Source organism: Portunus trituberculatus, chromosome 39 (genome assembly GCF_017591435.1).
Source record: "Portunus trituberculatus isolate SZX2019 chromosome 39, ASM1759143v1, whole genome shotgun sequence".
NCBI classification, from domain to species: Eukaryota; Metazoa; Arthropoda; class Malacostraca; order Decapoda; family Portunidae; genus Portunus; species Portunus trituberculatus.
The window spans coordinates 2,930,001-2,947,089 of NC_059293.1; the positions used below are offsets into that span (position 1 = coordinate 2,930,001).

General features: G+C 39.7%; 2 protein-coding genes across 9 annotated transcripts in view; one reads left to right on the plus strand and one right to left on the minus strand.

Moving 5' to 3' along the window:
- Positions 1–818: 818 nt before the first annotated feature.
- LOC123515521 (cleavage and polyadenylation specificity factor subunit 5-like) lies at positions 819–14,784 on the plus strand. Its single transcript, XM_045274219.1, has 5 exons — positions 819–1,016; positions 3,794–3,994; positions 4,307–4,536; positions 12,362–12,476; positions 14,090–14,784. Exons 1-5 carry the CDS (start codon positions 898–900, stop codon positions 14,109–14,111), a joined length of 687 nt encoding a protein of 228 aa, XP_045130154.1. The 5' UTR covers positions 819–897; the 3' UTR covers positions 14,112–14,784.
- LOC123515520 (DNA N6-methyl methyltransferase-like) overlaps positions 14,403–17,089 on the minus strand; it is a 63,269-nt gene continuing 60,582 nt past the window's right edge. For all 8 annotated transcript variants that reach the window (XM_045274213.1, XM_045274214.1, XM_045274210.1 and 5 more), the window contains 2 exons: positions 16,326–16,506; positions 14,403–16,061 (listed from right to left, as the gene is read on the minus strand). In XM_045274213.1, coding sequence (XP_045130148.1) covers positions 15,898–16,061; positions 16,326–16,506 — 345 coding nt within the window. In that variant the 3' untranslated portion in view covers positions 14,403–15,897. The remainder of the gene's footprint in view (positions 16,062–16,325; positions 16,507–17,089) is intronic.

Genomic DNA, 17,089 nt, shown 5'->3' on the forward strand with positions numbered 1-17,089 from the left:
AGTATCACAAACATAACTCTGGACAGTATATACAACAAGAATACAAGTATTTCAATAAATAAATACACATATTGCACACCTTATTGCCTAAGACATCCTACAGTCTGGGAGCAAACTGAGGATATTCCCTGAGTATATCCCTGAGGGTGGCAGAGTCTAGGAGATGGTCAATGAGGCTGTACAAGTCATGCTGACCTTGTGGCCTAAATTTAGCAATGAGAGGACATTCCATGATATAGTGACGCAGAGTGTGTCCCCTTGGTATGGTGTAGCACACAGCACACAGCACACACCAGGAGAAGCACTGACATCCCAAAAGTATTTGTAGCCTAATCTGAGCCTCATTGCCACCCTGTCATGTGATGCAGTGTGTCTCCTGTAGTAATTATTAATTCACATGTATAAAGTAGTTTATTATAAGTGATTGTCAGCAGGATACTGATATAGCTAGTTCACGATAATGAGACGATGGATTCATGTATGCTTTGCCCATGTTTAGGGAGTGGTCGGCATGACCTGACCTCCTCCCTTGTTGTATACACTGTTACAACAATAAAGTTGTCAATCAATCAATCAATCTTTGGTTATGTAGGGGTTATGGAATGCGTTGATCTTGGAGGAGTCTGAATTCTGAACGGTACCAAAGATGATTAAGAAGACACATACTGCTCTGAAGTAGCCTTATTAATAGCGATGTATAAAGTAGTTTGCTGTTGCACTACATACCATAAACCCAAAGAGTGTGTAACATATGTAATTGAGTATGTTCGTGTGTTTCAGCGCGGCGGCAATCCTGATGGCGGGTGGGGGGAGGTGTTTGTTGTGGCGCCAGTGGCGGCGGTGTGGGGCGCGGGGCGGCCGGCGTGGTGTGTGTGTGTGTGTGTGTGTGTTGACAACATGGCGGCACAGAAGCGGGGAGCTGGACCCACGGGCTGGCCAAAAAACTCCACGCCACCCTCCTACGGCGCCAAGTACAACGGAAATCCATCCATGGCTCTCAACAGAACTATCAGTTTGTGAGTTTTGGGCGAGAAATACTGTGATTATTCGGTCTGTTTGCTTGCTGTGCTCGTTCCATTCCAGGTTGTTATATATATATATATATATATATATATATATATATATATATATATATATATATATATATATATATATATAGTTTTATCGGATTATTTTGTTAAATAGATAAGATCGCAGTTAAAGACAATATGTACACCCTATCTTTCTTTTCTGTTCCCTATTCCCAAGAAGCTTAGAGACGTTATAGGGAAAGAGTACTTTCGGGGATGGAGAAGGCCAAGTGTGGTATATTTGCTCTTCCTGAAAAAAAAAAAGTGCAAATTTCTACGCTCTTTCAACCTAACCAAACAACCTGAAAGTGAGTTACCAGACCTAACTTAAATTAGCCATGGGACTGTGTCCTTCCTGGACTTCGCTTTAAGATTCTAACTTAACCAAATTAACACTATCATAGATAACCTAAATCAGCTGACCCACCCTCTGGATCTTTCTTATTGGTGTAATCTAACTTAATACTGGAAGTATAGCCAATTTATAGTTTCACCCAACCAATCATTTTCTTATATGGTTCATGTTTTTCTGGGGAGACATCTAATGAATAGATTAATATTCTGCATCATTTCTGTTGGAAATGGGTGATTTTCTAGGTATGACTTTTCAACTTTAGTCTACCTTTCATGTCCATTGTTCTTAGGAGACTTGTGGGAAATTGGGTGGTAAATATTTACAGTAAGTCTTCCTCCCTGTTATCACCAATCCCCTCTCCAAGAACAGCAGGCTTGGGGATCTTGAGGAAGAAACATGGGTGTTGGGTGGGGAAATCTGAAATAGACAATTTTTTTGGCAATTCAAAGAATCTAAGGGGAAAATACCGTTATTTAGGCAAAACTATTTGCAGCCATTTGCTATATTTGTGGCTATATTTGCTACATTTAGTGAAAACCAATAAGTTATTAAGCCTAACATAACCTAGCCAGGGAGGCAGCACTCCATGGACTGGCCCCCACCCTTTACTAACTAAAGCCTTATCTAACCTAACCTAACTCAGCGAAGCATTAGATCCTAGCCTGTGCTCCCACCCCAGTCACTAACCAAACCCTAACCTAACAATTTAACCTAGCCATGGTTGGCTGTGCCCTCCCGAACCTCCACTGGTTACTAACTAAACTGCAGCCTAATCCTAATCTAACCTAATTTTAACCAATATACAAAATATAGTGAAGCTTTGGCAATACTGCTCACCACACCTGCTCCCTCCTAACAGGCTAACAGGATGCTGTTGCACTGTCCCCCCCTCCAAGGAGATCCCAAAAATGTCTGGTATCTGGTATTACTCACAATTTTGGGAAGCAAAATCAATCTGTAATGCACACACAGTTTTTCTCGCCCCTCCAACTGCTTACTCTGATAAGGGCCTTATCCGTCCCTGTATGGAGTACTCTTCGCATGTTTGGGGGGGGTTCCAGTCACACAGCTTTGCTTGATAGGGTGGAATCGAAAGCTCTTCGTCTCATCAACTCCCCTCCTCTGACTAACTGTCTTCAGTCTCTTTCTCACTGCTGAAATGTTGCATCCCTTTCTATATTTTATTGCTATTTTCATGGTAACTGTTCTACTGATCTTGCTAACTGCATGCCTCCCCTCCTCCTGCCACGCTGCACAAGGCTTTCTTCTTCCTCTCATCCCTATTCTGTCCAACTCTCTAATGCAAGAGTTAACCAGTACACTCAATCATTCATCCCTTTCACTGGTAAACTCTGGAACTCCCTCCCTGCATCTGTATTTCCGAATTCCTACAACTTGTCTTCTTTTAAGAGGGAGGTATCGAGGCATTTTCTCCCCTAATTCTGGCTGACGGTTTTGGCACTTTTTGTACTCTTTGGAGAACCAGCGCTCAAGTGGGGTTTTTTCTAACTTTCTTTTTTTTTTTTTGCCCTTGGCTGGCCCTCTTTCCTATGTTAAAAAAAAAAAAAAAAACCCCACAAGTTGAACAATGTCTTTTGTATTTCTGATGCAGCAGTGATAGAACTAAAAGGGGAAAAAAAAAAGAAAAGAAATCAGTCAGAGCACTTGGTGTCCATGGTGAAAGCAGCTTAGCAATTGATAGGAACCGAAGTGATTCACCCTCTCTTGAGAAAAAAAAAATGCACTACTATAAGTAACTCCCAGCATGGAGCATGGAGGAATCACCACATGCTCATGAGTCTTGTGTGTCCATCATGGTAAGATATTAGGTAGTTTCTCCAAGATGAAGTTATTTTGGCTAATTCACAAAAATTAAGGGCTGTTGACCAATTGATTTATTTACCATATTTGTAATTTTTCTTTTCATTCCTAGAAAGGTTTTTATTTTTATTCTTATAAAAAAAAGGTAGTAATATGATAATCACCTCAGTTTTCTGAGACTTCCACATGCAAAGGGTTACTAACAACTCTTCTCTTAGCTAGAGAAAAGAAACTTTGTAGAAAATATAGATATGGTTTTTGTATTAGTCTACTTTTTGTTTTATACTTTAGTTCTTTATTTTTTCTTTTTGTTATTGAGTCATCTTACTAAGGTTGTAAATACTCAGTGGTTGGTCTGGAGTGTTTTGCTTGTCTCACTGTACAACAAAACATTGAGATTAAAAGTCTTAAAATTAATCAACATAAAGTAAACTACCAGGAATAACGGTATTTATTTTGTACTAATGCTGATTAATATTTTATACTTCTTTTTCCCCTTCAGTAAAACACCTTTACTAATCCTGCCATTGTTTATGCTCTCCTACAGGTACCCACTCACAAACTACACATTTGGAACCAAGGATGCACTGTATGAGAGAGACCCCAGTGTGCCAGCAAGGTTCCAGCGAATGCGTGAAGAATTTGACAAGATTGGAATGAGGCGGAGTGTTGAGGCAGTGCTGCTGGTTCACGAACATGGACTGCCACACGTCCTGCTGCTGCAACTTGGCACAACATTCTTTAAACTGTGAGTATTGTGGTGGTTTCATTTCAAGGGAGGTAAGCCTGCTGGAGATGTGAAAAAATCCTTTGGAAATATTGGTGTCTTGTTATGTTGTATTTTTAATATAGAAGGTGTGATGAATATTTACTGCTGCAACTTGGCACAATATTCTAAAGCTATGAGTGTTCTGGACCTTTTATTGCAAGGATACTGGAAGTGTTGAAAATTCCTTGCAAATATTGGTGCCTTTTGCCATGTGTTGTGAATCTAAAAGGCAAATTATAATGAATATCTATCTCGAAGGAAAGAGAATGAGTAATGAATATTTGTGGGCAGGCCGGGTGGAGAGCTGGACACAGAAGAGGATGAAGTGGAGGGCCTCAAGCGACTACTGACAGAGACCCTTGGGCGGCAGGATGGGGTCAAGCAGGAGTGGGTCATTGAAGATATAATAGGGAACTGGTGGAGACCAAACTTTGAGCCTCCACAATACCCTTATATTCCCTCACACATCACCAAACCCAAGGAACATAAAAAGCTCTTCTTAGTCCAACTTGGAGAAAAGGGTAAGTGTGTTAATACTCATGATACATATTGTTTTTACCACAGTGATTGCTGTATTGCTTGATTTTAGTACTAGGGAAAGTGTCTGTGTGTACTGTGATGCTTTTGTTAACCTTGTAGATGTGTTTGGGACCTGAGCTACTTTTGTGTGATCCTGTCTCTGTATTTACATTTGTCATATTTTCGCTTAATTGATGTAGATTCCTTGCCACACTATCTGCATTTCATGGAGGGGAAAATGTATGTTTATATCATTCTAACTTAGTTCGGATAGATTTCTTGTAGTCAGTTTTTAAGTAACTATATTAATAAGGGGAAACTTCTATGCTATATGTCATTCAAACATCTCACCTAGCAGTTTTTTGTTTCTTGAGTGTAGGGAGTTGTTCTTACAGCCAAAAAGAATTTGGCTTTTTACTACATTAGTACAAACCACAAGGCTTGGCTGCACTGAGATTGATTTCTATGCATAATCCTTGCACCAGTAAAAGAGATCTCCAATTAAGGTGAAGATGAAAGTGTCTTGTATCATCAAATTAGAAAATTGTGTTAATTTTGCATTGTGTATTTTGTGTGTATATATATATATATATATATATATATATATATATATATATATATATATATATATATATATATATATATATATATATATATATATATATATATACACACACAGTGGAGACTCAATACTTGAACTTGATTCGTTCCAAATGGCTGTTCGAATATTAAAAAGTTTGACTATTGATACCTATAAATCAGATCATTCATTCTAATCTTAGCAAAATCTCAAGTGTATAAAAATTTCAATGTATTTCTTTTTACAATTTTGATTTGTACATACCGTAAGTGAAGGCTGGCGATGGATAACTTAGAAGAGGAAGAGAGAAAGGTGGGGAGGAGGAGGGAAGTTGTTGCAGGATGAGTCACCTTCCATGAAAATGTCTTTGTAACTTTTCTTCTGGTGTGATTCCTGTGAATCCACTAATGGAGTGCTGTGGCTCACTTACACTTGCACTCTCACCAGACTCCTTATTTTCATCACTAACAAGCCTCTTTGGTGCCATCCTAAGTTTCTAAATGAAAACTAACGACAACGCAGAATGTTGTTTTTCTCAGGACTGCAGGACTAGGGAAATGCACTGGCATCTGAATACCGGTATTACATTAATATTGGTATTACCAGTAATAGTGTCAGAACAGTACAGTGGCAGCAGCTGCGAGAAGGGAGATGACAAAGTTTTGTATACTACCAAAAGTGTGGCTGTTTGATTACCAAATATTTTCAACACTAATAAGCTTTAGGTGTTACTGTAAGTTTATCAATGAAAAACTACAGATAGAATGCAGGAGGTAGTAGACACCTACCGAAACAATGACTTACTTCCAGTGAGATCTAATAGCACTAGTTCAGGGGGTGCTGTGAACCTTTCATTAAAGCTAGTTGTGGTCTCGCTGTACGTTTCCCTTCGTGTTTCACAACTCAAGGGGGCAGTCATAGCCTGCCCTTTAAAGACAACTCTCCTTCTTCACACAAAACTACATGCACTTACCACATGTACACCCTTCACTCCAAATCAAAATTTAAAAGAAAATGGGACCCAAATAAACAATGCCTCAGTCCCCTCTGGGAGGGGACCAAAATGTCCCCAGGTCGGACACCTCTCCTGTTGAAGACCACAAATGCCTTGACACCTCCCTCAACTTTTTCTACATTAACTTCTGCAACATTCGCGGTCTTAGATCTAATTTTCAATCTGTGGAACACCACCTCTCCTCTACTAAACCTCATCTTCTTTTCCTCACCGAAACACAGCTGTCTGAGGCAACTGACAGTAGCCCTTCTCTGTTCCTCCTACTTTCTCTATTCTCATTTTCATTCCAAAGCTGGATGTTGCGTCTATGTACGCAACGACTTAACTTGCTCTCGTGCCCACGCTCTTGAGTCTTCCGAATTTTCCACCATCTGGCTACGACTTAACAGTCACTCTCAAACTAAATTCATCTGTGCTGTTTATCTCTCCCCTAACTCTTCTGACTATAGTAAATTCTTCGACTACTTAACTTCCAAAGTGGAGCACATTCTGTCCCTCTACCCTTTCGCTGAGATTTCCATTCTTGGAGATTTCAATGTTCACCACCAGCTTTGGCTTTCCTCTCTCTTCACTGACCATCCTGGTGAACTAGCCTTCAACTTTGCTATCCTCCATGACCTAGAGCAACTGGTGCAACACCCTACTCGTATTCCTGACCGTCTTGGAGACACGCCCAACATTCTTGATCTCTTCCTCACCTCTAACCCTTCTGCTTATGCTGTCACCCTTTCATCTCCATTGGGCTCCTCCGATCACAATCTCATTTCTGTATCTTGTCCTATTTCTCCAATCCTCCACAGGATCCCCAAAGCGAAGGTGCCTCTGGCATTTTGCCTCTGCCAGTTGGGGGACCTGAGGAGGTATTATGCTGATTTTCCTGGAATGATTATTGCTTCCGTGTCAGAGACCCATCTCTTTGTGCTGAACGCATAACAGAGGTGTTAGTGTCTGGCATGGAGGCGTACATTCCTCATTCTTTTCTCAACCTAAACCTTCTAAACCTTGGTTTAACTCAGCCTGTTCTCGTGCTATACATGATAGAGAGGTTGCCCACAAAAGGTACTTGAGCCTTCCATCTCCTGAATCTCATGCACTTTATATCTCTGCCCGGAATCATGCCAAGTCTGTTCTTCAACTTGCCAAACACTCTTTCATAAATAGAAATGTCAAAATCTTTCAAACTCAAACTCTCCTCGTGACTTCTGGCATCTAGCCAAAAACATCTCAAATAACTTCACTTCTTCATCTTTCCTCCTTTATTTCATCCTGATGGCACCACTGCCATCTCTTCTGTCTCTAAAGCTGAACTCTTTTCTCAAACCTTTGCTCACAACTCCACCTTGGACGATTCTGGGCTTGTCCTCCTCTCCTCCTCCCTCTGACTATTTCATGTCTACAATCAAAATTCTTCGTAATGATGTTTTCCATGCCCTTGCTGGCCTAAACCCTCGGAAGGCTTATGGACCTGATGGGGTCCCTCCTATTGTTCTCAAAAACTGTGCTTCTGTGCTTGCACCTTGCCTGGCCAAACTCTTCCAACTTTGTCTATCGACTTCTACCTTTCCTTCCTGCTGGAAGTTCGCCTACATTCAGCCTGTTCCTAAAAGGGTGACCGTTCTAACCCCTCAAACTACCGTCCTATAGCTTTAATCTCTTGCTTGTCTAAAGTTTTTGAATCTATCCTGAATAGGAAGATTCTCAAACATCTGTCACTTCACAATCTTCTGTCTGATCGCCAGTATGGCTTCCGTCAAGGTCGCTCTACTGGTGATCTTCTGGCTTTCCTTACTGAGTCTTGGTCATCCTCTTTTAGAGATTTCGGTGAAACTTTTGCTGTAGCGTTAGACATATCAAAAGCTTTTGATAGAGTCTGGCATAAAGCTTTGATTTCAAAACTGCCCTCCTACGGCTTCTATCCTTCTCTCTGCAACTTTATCTCAAGTTTCCTTTCCGACCGCTCTATTGCTGCTGTGGTAGACGGCTACTGTTCTTCTCCTAAACCTATTAATAGTGGTGTTCCTCAGGGTTCTGTCCTGTCACCCACTCTCTTTCTATTATTCATTAATGACCTTCTTAACCAAACTTCTTGCCCTATCCACTCCTACGCTGATGATACCACCCTACATCTTTCCACGTTCTTTCAGAGACGACCAACCCTTCAGGAAGTCAACAGATCACGCAGGGACGCCACAGAACGCCTGACTTCCGATCTTTCTAAGATTTCCGATTGGGGCAGAGAAAATCTAGTAGTTTTCAATGCCTCCAAACTCAATTCCTCCATCTATCAACTCGACACAACCTTCCAGACAACTATTCCCTCTTCTTCAATGACACTCAACTGTCTCCCTCTTCCACAATGAATATCCTCGGTCTGTCCTTTGCTCATAATCTTAACTGGAAACTTCACATCTCATCTCTTGCTAAAACAGCTTCTATGAAGTTAGGTGTTCTGAGGCGTCTCCACCAGTTTTTCTCACCCCTCCAACTGCTTACTCTGTACAAGGGCCTTATCCGTCCCTGTATGGAGTACTCTTCGCATGTTTGGGAGGGTTCCAGTCACACAGTTTTGCTTTATAGGGTGGAATCTAAAGCTTTTCGTCTCATTAACTCCCCTCCTCTGACTGTCTTCAGCCTCTTTCTTACCGCCAAAATGTTTCATCTCTTTCTATCTTTTATCGCTATTTTCATGCTAAATGCTCTACTGATCTTGCTAACTGCATGCCTACCCTTCTCCTGCGGCCTCACTGCACAAGGCTTTCTTCTTCCTCTCATCCCTATTCTGTCCAACTCTTTAACGCAAGAGTTAACCAGTACTCTAAATCATTTATCTCTTTCACTGGTAAACTGTGGAACTCCCTCCCTGCATCTGTATTTTCAACTTCCTACAACTTGTCTTCTTTTAAGAGGGAGGTATTGAGGCATTTGCTCCCCAATTTTGGCTGACGCTTTCCCACTTTTTAGAGAGCCAGCACTCAAGTGGGACTTTTTTTTAATATTTCCATTTTTTGCCCTTGGTTGGCTCTCTCCCCTACATAAAATAAAGAAGAAAAAAAGAAAGAATGTTATTCTGATGACTGCGGCAGCACAAGTCACAACTGGCAGAGGGGGGAGGGGTGACACCAGGGAGACTTTGTTTACAAAAATGTGTGTGGACATTTGAATATGAGGTATTTTTTTCAAGTATTAAATTGAACTTTAGCATTCAAGTATTGAAAAGTTTGAGTGTTTAGACGTTCAAGTATTGAGTCTCCACTGTGTGTGTGTGTGTGTGTGTGTGTGTGTGTGTGTGTGTGTGTGTATAGTAGTACTTCGGCATATGAATTTAATTCATTCTGTGACAATCGTTGTATATAAAAAAATTTGTAAATCAAATAAATTTTTCCCATAGAAGTTAATGAAATAGAATTAATTCATTCTTGTGATATTGTTTTTAACCTCTGCCATCCCCCACAAAAAAAAAAAAAAAAAAATGCTTTAAACACCAACCAAATATAGATTTAATATAAGATAAATACAATGTGTATTGTATGCATGATATAAATTAACTATATTGCCCAAAATAACAACTTAACCCACAAAACTCGGGACACCGATAGACGTTCATCACGCAAGACTCGGGGTACGTCAATAGACATTTAAACTTTTTACGGCTATATTTTGGCTATTTTCTTCCTGTTTTCTTTGCTTGTGAGCTGGCAACACTCATCAGGAGTAAACATATGCTCTACGTCACTGTGTCACCAATGATGAATGGTAGGAGCGACAGTGATTTCACTGTGTCTGATTCCGCCACCATTTGTACTCATTTGTTTATATAATTTCTAAGTGTAATCACTATGTGAATACAGGCTATTTTGTGTTTCTTGCCAAACTTTTACTTTTGGGACTCATGATCACAGGGTCTTGAGTTCACAAAACTTAAGAAAAAATACACACTGCTGAGGAGCACAGACACATACATGCACAAAAGATGAACAACGATACACAATGCAGGCTAAATGTTTGGGTGGAAGTGGGTAGCTGAGCAATCGCTGCGCCACTTACCGATGGCTATTCGTATCTTAAAAATATCTTCGTATTTCAATGCGTATATTATATGAATTTTTTTGTCGTATATCAAAAAAATTTTATATTGGGGCTATCGTATTTTGAGGTATTACTGTATATGAGGCGCTTGCTGACAGAGGGAGCTAAGCGCTACCCAGATAAAAAATGAGGTTAGTATATCATTTTCTTCTCCCAAGCCTCTACTTTCCAGAGGTGTAATTGCCAGAATCATGTGACAACTCCAACATGGTCGAAAATCGCGGTAAAGAGAAGGGTGTGTCGCCCGTAGCGTAGGTTAGTCTGTCGAGTCGCCTCAGGGTCTGTCTGTCTAGTCCCGAGTACCAAGCGCCACATTTTGGCCGGGAGCACACGAGCCACTCTGTAGTCGCCATGGCGTGGCGCATCGCTGTGGCGCGTTTTCTGAGCCATGCCCCATCCCCTTCGAGACCACAGTTTCAGCATGGACTCTGAGGACGAAACTCTTCCACTACTTCTGCTTCTGCAGCGCCGTCGAGTGTATTCATGGTAGCAGATAAAAAAAAACATGTCACTCAGTCCTCAAGCAAGTGCAGACTGACTGACAGTGGCAGCATGTGGCTTTGTGGCATGGCTCGTGTGCGCGGGTCTTTGTGGTTAAAACGCGCCACGCTGTGGCAGGGATCAGCGACAGCCCGTTACATCTGCTGACCACACGTTCATGTGAGCGGGAAAGCCACAAAATAATGGAAACCTATAGGAAACCACATCCCCGCTATGAAGTGGTGCTTCGCTGTGGCGCTGCAGAGTGGCTCGTGTGCTCCCGACCTTTCTCTTGTCCCACAGTGAAGCAAGGAGAACAAAGAACCAGTATAGCATTTTCTTCTCCCAAGCCTCTACTTTCTGATCATGTAACTGCCAGCATTATCCACCAACTCCAACAAGGTCGAAAATCGCGGAAAAGAGAAGGTAAATTCGCCCTTAACATGTGCTGGTCTATCGCGTCCCCAGTGAGTCAGGACCTTGAACCAAGCGACCATTCTTCCTGCATTCTCTCAGCCCAGCCTGTCTCAACCTATGCCGCGCCATGCGTCTGTGCATTCTCCTTCTTTTTTTGTGTTTAAGCGTGGATTTATTACCTGCTACTACCATGGCTTCCACCAGCGGTGAGGGGGATGTGCAGGGGCATACCCTAGTGGAGAAACAAGGGCGTAATCCAAGTAAATGGAAGAAAAACAAGGCAAAAAGGAAGCGTAACACCGGTCAAGAGTATGCGAGTAGTGTCACTGAAAAAGTTGTGAAATGGAGGGAAATAGGGGCACCATGTAGGGATGGTTGCTTTGAAAGGATGGGAATGAATAATATTAAGGCTATTCATAAGTCATTTTGGGGTTTAGGTGACTTTACTTTGCAAAATGCCTTTATTCAAAAGTTTTGTGTGAAAGGTGTGGTGAAGAGGCATCGTGTTAAAGTGCATGGTGATCACCCCCCTACTTACTTATTTTACTTATTTACTTACTTTGACATCTCCTACATTAATATTGGTGTGTTCAAGGTGAATAACATGTTTCTATTATCTTTATTATTTTTATCGTATTTTTATCAACGAAATCTCATGTAAACGAAACCTAATCTAATCTAATCTAACCTAACCTAACCCACAGATAGGAATATAGTGTCTGATATCATGGAGGGTAATAAAATGCATGTAATGTAGACATCCTAAGCTTTCATTTAAGACCAAATTGAGCTTTCTATCTTAATCCGTTCCGGAGATATCACATTCTGAAAGTCGCAAAACCTTGATCGCGTTTTTCTCCATTTTTTTTTTTAATTTTTGGTGCTTGGCTCTCTCAGTCATCAAGCGCCTTATATATATATATATATATATATATATATATATATATATATATATATATATATATATATATATATATATATATATATATATATATATACTGTATTCTTAATTCAGTTGCAGAAAATGAGCCATGCTCATGGGAGTTATGCTTGTGTTGTCCCATCTCTTTTTGTACATGTGTGCGCACCTTACTTAGGCAATTTTTTTTCCTCAAAGCAAGCTTCATCTGTTATTAATGCTGAGAGCTTCATTTAAAGGCAGTGAAACACATCAGATACATCCATGGACATACCATGTATTTGAACACTTACTTGTTATAACTAATGCCAGTATTCTTTTTTCCTGCAGCCCTGTTTGCAGTACCAAAAAATTATAAGCTTGTCGCTGCACCTTTATTTGAACTTTATGACAATTCACAAGGATATGGACCAATTATATCATCTCTACCACAAGCTCTTTGCAGGTGAGTTGGCATATTCTCTCTCTCTCTCTCTCTCTCTCTCTCTCTCTCTCTCTCTCTCTCTCTCTCTCTCTCTCTGAAGTTGCTATAGATTTTAAAAAAATAAATTTTGCCTATAGCGCCTGTAGGCATACTTGAAGAGTATATGTGGAAAGCACTGTTGAAGCTTCCACCCATTAGTGGTGCAGGCAATTTTTATTTATAGTGGTACCCATATTAGGGCATATCACCACCCAAGCACATCTTTGGTGTAACCACCTAGATCCTGGTTATCATGGTGACATGTAGTTAACTTTAAACCACTCTACATATGGCATAACTTCAGAGTAGTATGTGGTGGGATTCGAACCTACGTGTGGATGTCTTCCCGATCCCACGCTCACCACCTTATCCACTATGCCACCGCCTCCCTATTCATAAGTAAGTTCATAATTATTAATATTCAGTAGTGCTGTATAAGGTGCATTGCAACAAAATATAGACTGCAGTTGAGGAAGTACCCTCAAAATATCCAGTTTTGGAGAGAGAAAATTGTTTAGGAAATATATCTGATTTTGAATTCAGTTTTTTTGGTAGTTTGTAACATAATCAATATTCTACTATTTCAAGCTGAGAGTAATGTTAGTTTTCTTCTGAAAGTCAGCCCATTGTTGAAAAAAACAAAGTGAATGAGGGAGGAAGTGGTCATAGTAATGAAGACACAGGGTCAGCAGAGCTGTTGTCCACTATGCAATGAATGTAGCTGTTGAATATGCCCTTATTCTGGTGATGTGACAAAGCAAAAACACATTCATAATTCAAGGGAGATGGTGGTGTAGTGGATAAGGCAGTGAGCGTGGGATCGGGCAGACGTCCATGCGTAGGTTTGAATCCCACTACGTGCTGTCTCGAAACTTTGTCATCTGTTGAGTGGTTTAAAGTGACCTACATGTCGCCATGATACCCACTTTCTAGGTGGCGGTGTAATTGCCTTACATCAAAGATGCACTTGGGTGGTGATGTAGGCCCCTAGTATGGGTACCACTATAATAAAATTGCCTGTGCTGCTAATGGGTAGAAGCTGGACAGCACTTCTCATATTCTTCAAGTATATCTACAGGTGCTATAGGTTATAAAAAATAAATAAATAAATAAATAAAAATAAATAAATAAAAAAAAAATGAATAAAATTTTTTTAAAAATAAAGTAAAGTAGGTAATGAAATTGAATACGACTGAAATTTGTAGGACAATATGTTATATTTGTCAGTGAGCTTGTATCATGTTACTGTAAAGAATTGGTCCTGAGAGGCAATAAAGAGGTGGACTACTGACTGGTAGCAGTCACTGCAGGCAATGATTGGACTTTAGAGGAACGTTTGATCATTGATTTGAAATGCAAGTTGTACTGCATAACTATCTCAACTAGAAGTTTTGCTGAATAGCTGTCTCACTAGAAGTATTGCTGAATAGTGACTGTCCAGACTTGAGCCAAAAAAGTTTGAACCTGGCTTTACAAATCCTGATGGCTAATTTTAAATGAGGATTTTAACAATAATTAATAATGTGTAATAGTAAATGCTATTATAATAGTTAAATAAAATAAAAAAATAAAAATGTCTTTCTTTTCTATTTCAGATTCAATTTTACTTATATGTAAGTTCCTGTGTAGTTTAATGATTATGAGTAAGGAATTTTAAACTAAAACACTACAGTTTGATATTTTAACAAAATTTGTATATTTTGTTTTATTCATGTAATACTGTATCTAGTTTTCAAACTGTTCTCAAATCAAGAAGGAATACTAGCTTCTGTATTCTTTTTTGATATCATAGTGTTCACAAATATCACTTTGTTTCTACAGATACTATTTGCATCTCTTCTGTTTGAACCTTGTTACTTTTTTTTTTTTTTTTTAATTATGAAGAAAACCATAAATATCTGAGAAATAGTATTTTTTGTTGTAATGTGAGGTGTTTCCATGGAGGCTTGAGTGTGAGGTGACTGAAGCACTGTCAGCTCTGCCATCTCTACCTGACAACCTGACTCAATACAAAAAGTACACACGAGTGAGGCACTTGGTACTGCATGGGACTTCTCACAAGTGTGGCAGCACAATGGAGACTGAACTTGGCATTACATGTGTTGCTCAGCCTAGTTTGACAGCCACTATGCTGATGGTACAAAATATTTTGTAATTATTCTTAGACTTTCTTCAATGTAATGTCATCAAGAAAAAAATTTACTAGTGACTAGAGTGGTGGATTTAATGTATGTGATTTTCATTCCATGTGAAGTGTCAATTAAGACCAATTAAATTATACGTTTGTCAAGTTTTGTTTTCATCCCAATACAGATTCTCAACAGTGTATTTTGTCTTATTGTCTTTCTGGTGTGTGTTCTGTTTGTCTATCTGATCACATCATCACCCTTAATGATTGGAAGAATTGAGAATCCAAATACAAGAGTGGGTTTCCATGCTTCTTGATTAGCTAGGTGTCTTTTATCATGTGCTGAAAATACAGTGGTGGTGATATCATTGTTATAGCATGGTGCTGGCATGTGTCTGGCCACAGGAGTAACTCACTAAGAATGATGAAAATAAGGCAACAAGTTCTCTTCATGTACTGAGATCATTGGATTATTATGATCATGGTGCTGAAATGAGTCAATTACTTTAATGCTCAGTGAGTTTCAGCAATTTTTTTAGGGGTTAATTTTACACAATAAATTCCTGCCCATCACAGTGAAGAGGCTGTGCCCCTGTCATCTGACTGGCTGAATTATACATGATACTCATGTTATTTATACTGCAATGATTTCAACTTTTATTCCAGATTTTTCCACTATCAATTGCAGCAACCTCACTGACTAAAATTTATGAGAATCAGTTCTCGGTGAAAATGACACAACATGATCTTTGTGAGTGTCTGCATGGCATGGCTGAAGTGGAAGGCACAGGCAAGGTAGTGGTGGTGGCACACTGAAACAAATCCTGATTGTGAAATTATGAAGTGAATTATAGTACTATAGACAGGGGTCTAGGTCAACCAGAACCTATTCAGGTTTTGGTCATGATAACCTGACTGCACACACCACCACAACACTCAAGGCTTCAGATCAATTTCAGGGGGTCCATGACACTTCCAAGTTAGCGTGATGGGATGATTCAGAGTAAACTTATGTTACTTTATGAATTGGACATTTGACATTTCATACTACTTTTACAGTATGGCAAGTGTCTATAGTGGAAACTTTGAGAAATGCATGTTTTTGTGAGAAGAGACAAGGCCATTGAGGGCCAAAGTGTTGGGAAGAGTGGTAAGAACAACTATAGGTGAGAATTATGTGCCTCATCTTAGCTATCTCCCCTTTTGGAGGAGACAGCCTTGTTATATGTATGTTTGCATTTTTTGTAGCTTGTAAAGTTTTGTTAAGATTAATAATTACTGTACATTATAAACAGCTGAACAGTCCTCCAAATCATCAAAGAAATGACTATGCTGAAGTCGCAGTACCTCCAGTCCAATGCTCGTCCATCCAGGAACCAGATTTCTTGCAAACAGCTCCAGACACCGAGGCTCAGGCACCAGAAACCTCTTCAAAAGCTCTGTTAATAAAAGTAATACATGAGAAACAAGGGACAACATGAAAAGCTGATAAAACATTAATCAATAACACCACTGCCTTCCACCTAGCAGAAGTGCTTCAAATGCTAGTACTACTGAGTAGCAGATATCTAATGAGAATAAAGAACAAAACAGGACAAATGTGAATGGTAAATTAAAGTGTGTCACAATTTCCTATCTAAAGAGAAATATTTTCTAATTACACTTGTACAATAATTAATGCTTGCAAAAATCTACTTTCTTACGGTAAAGAGGCGGTTTATGTGAATGTATTCCACTAGGAATGCTGCAGAAGACAAACTTATCAGGGATGTCTTCTGGACACTCTCCTGTCTTGCCCCTTTGTGCAATAAAGACTCTCTCATAAGGCAGTTTGCTGTGACTGCTTCCTTCCTGAAGTGCTATGGGCTCTCCAGCTTTTGTCACCTAACAAAAAGAAAAGAAAACTGCTGCAAAATGTTGATCTTATTAGGAAAGGTTACTTTCCTAAAAATATAAATATCTACACAACATAACAATGAAAACAAATTATTTAACTAGTATGAAATTTGAATGCTAGTTCATCTCAATATATCAAATAATTGCACTGATGAAACTTGTTATGGCAATTGTAAAAAACTTAAAATGTAATGATTCATTAATATCACTTTTTTTGTCTCCATGAGGAACTCCTTCAAGAGACTGACCATCACTGAGGAGGAAGTCATAACTGTTAGAGTGGATTATTTACATTATCATAACTGCATTATTCCTCTGTAACGAACACCAGTAAACAACCTGGAGAGAGAGAGAGAGAGAGAGAGAGAGAGAGAGAGAGAGAGAGAGAGAGAGAGAGAGAGAGCAACTGGATATGAGCCTTATAAGATCCTGCTCTAGCAGTGCCACTCTTACACAGAAAAAAAAAATACAAACTTAAGCCTTGAACCACACAAGGCAAGAGTGTGTTGTCAGTGCTTCCCCAATTAAGCAGCCAAAGTGAGTTGTCCCACTTGTCTGATCCTGCCCATCC

Bases quoted from the DNA above. Each gene is read 5' to 3' on its own strand.
- LOC123515521 (XM_045274219.1), top strand. From the start codon at position 898: ATGGCGGCACAGAAGCGGGGAGCTGGACCCACGGGCTGGCCAAAAAAC. The intron at 1,017-3,793 runs GTGAGTTTTGGG...GCTCTCCTACAG, and splicing joins CTCAACAGAACTATCAGTTT to GTACCCACTCACAAACTACA. The intron at 3,995-4,306 runs GTGAGTATTGTG...ATTTGTGGGCAG, and splicing joins GGCACAACATTCTTTAAACT to GCCGGGTGGAGAGCTGGACA.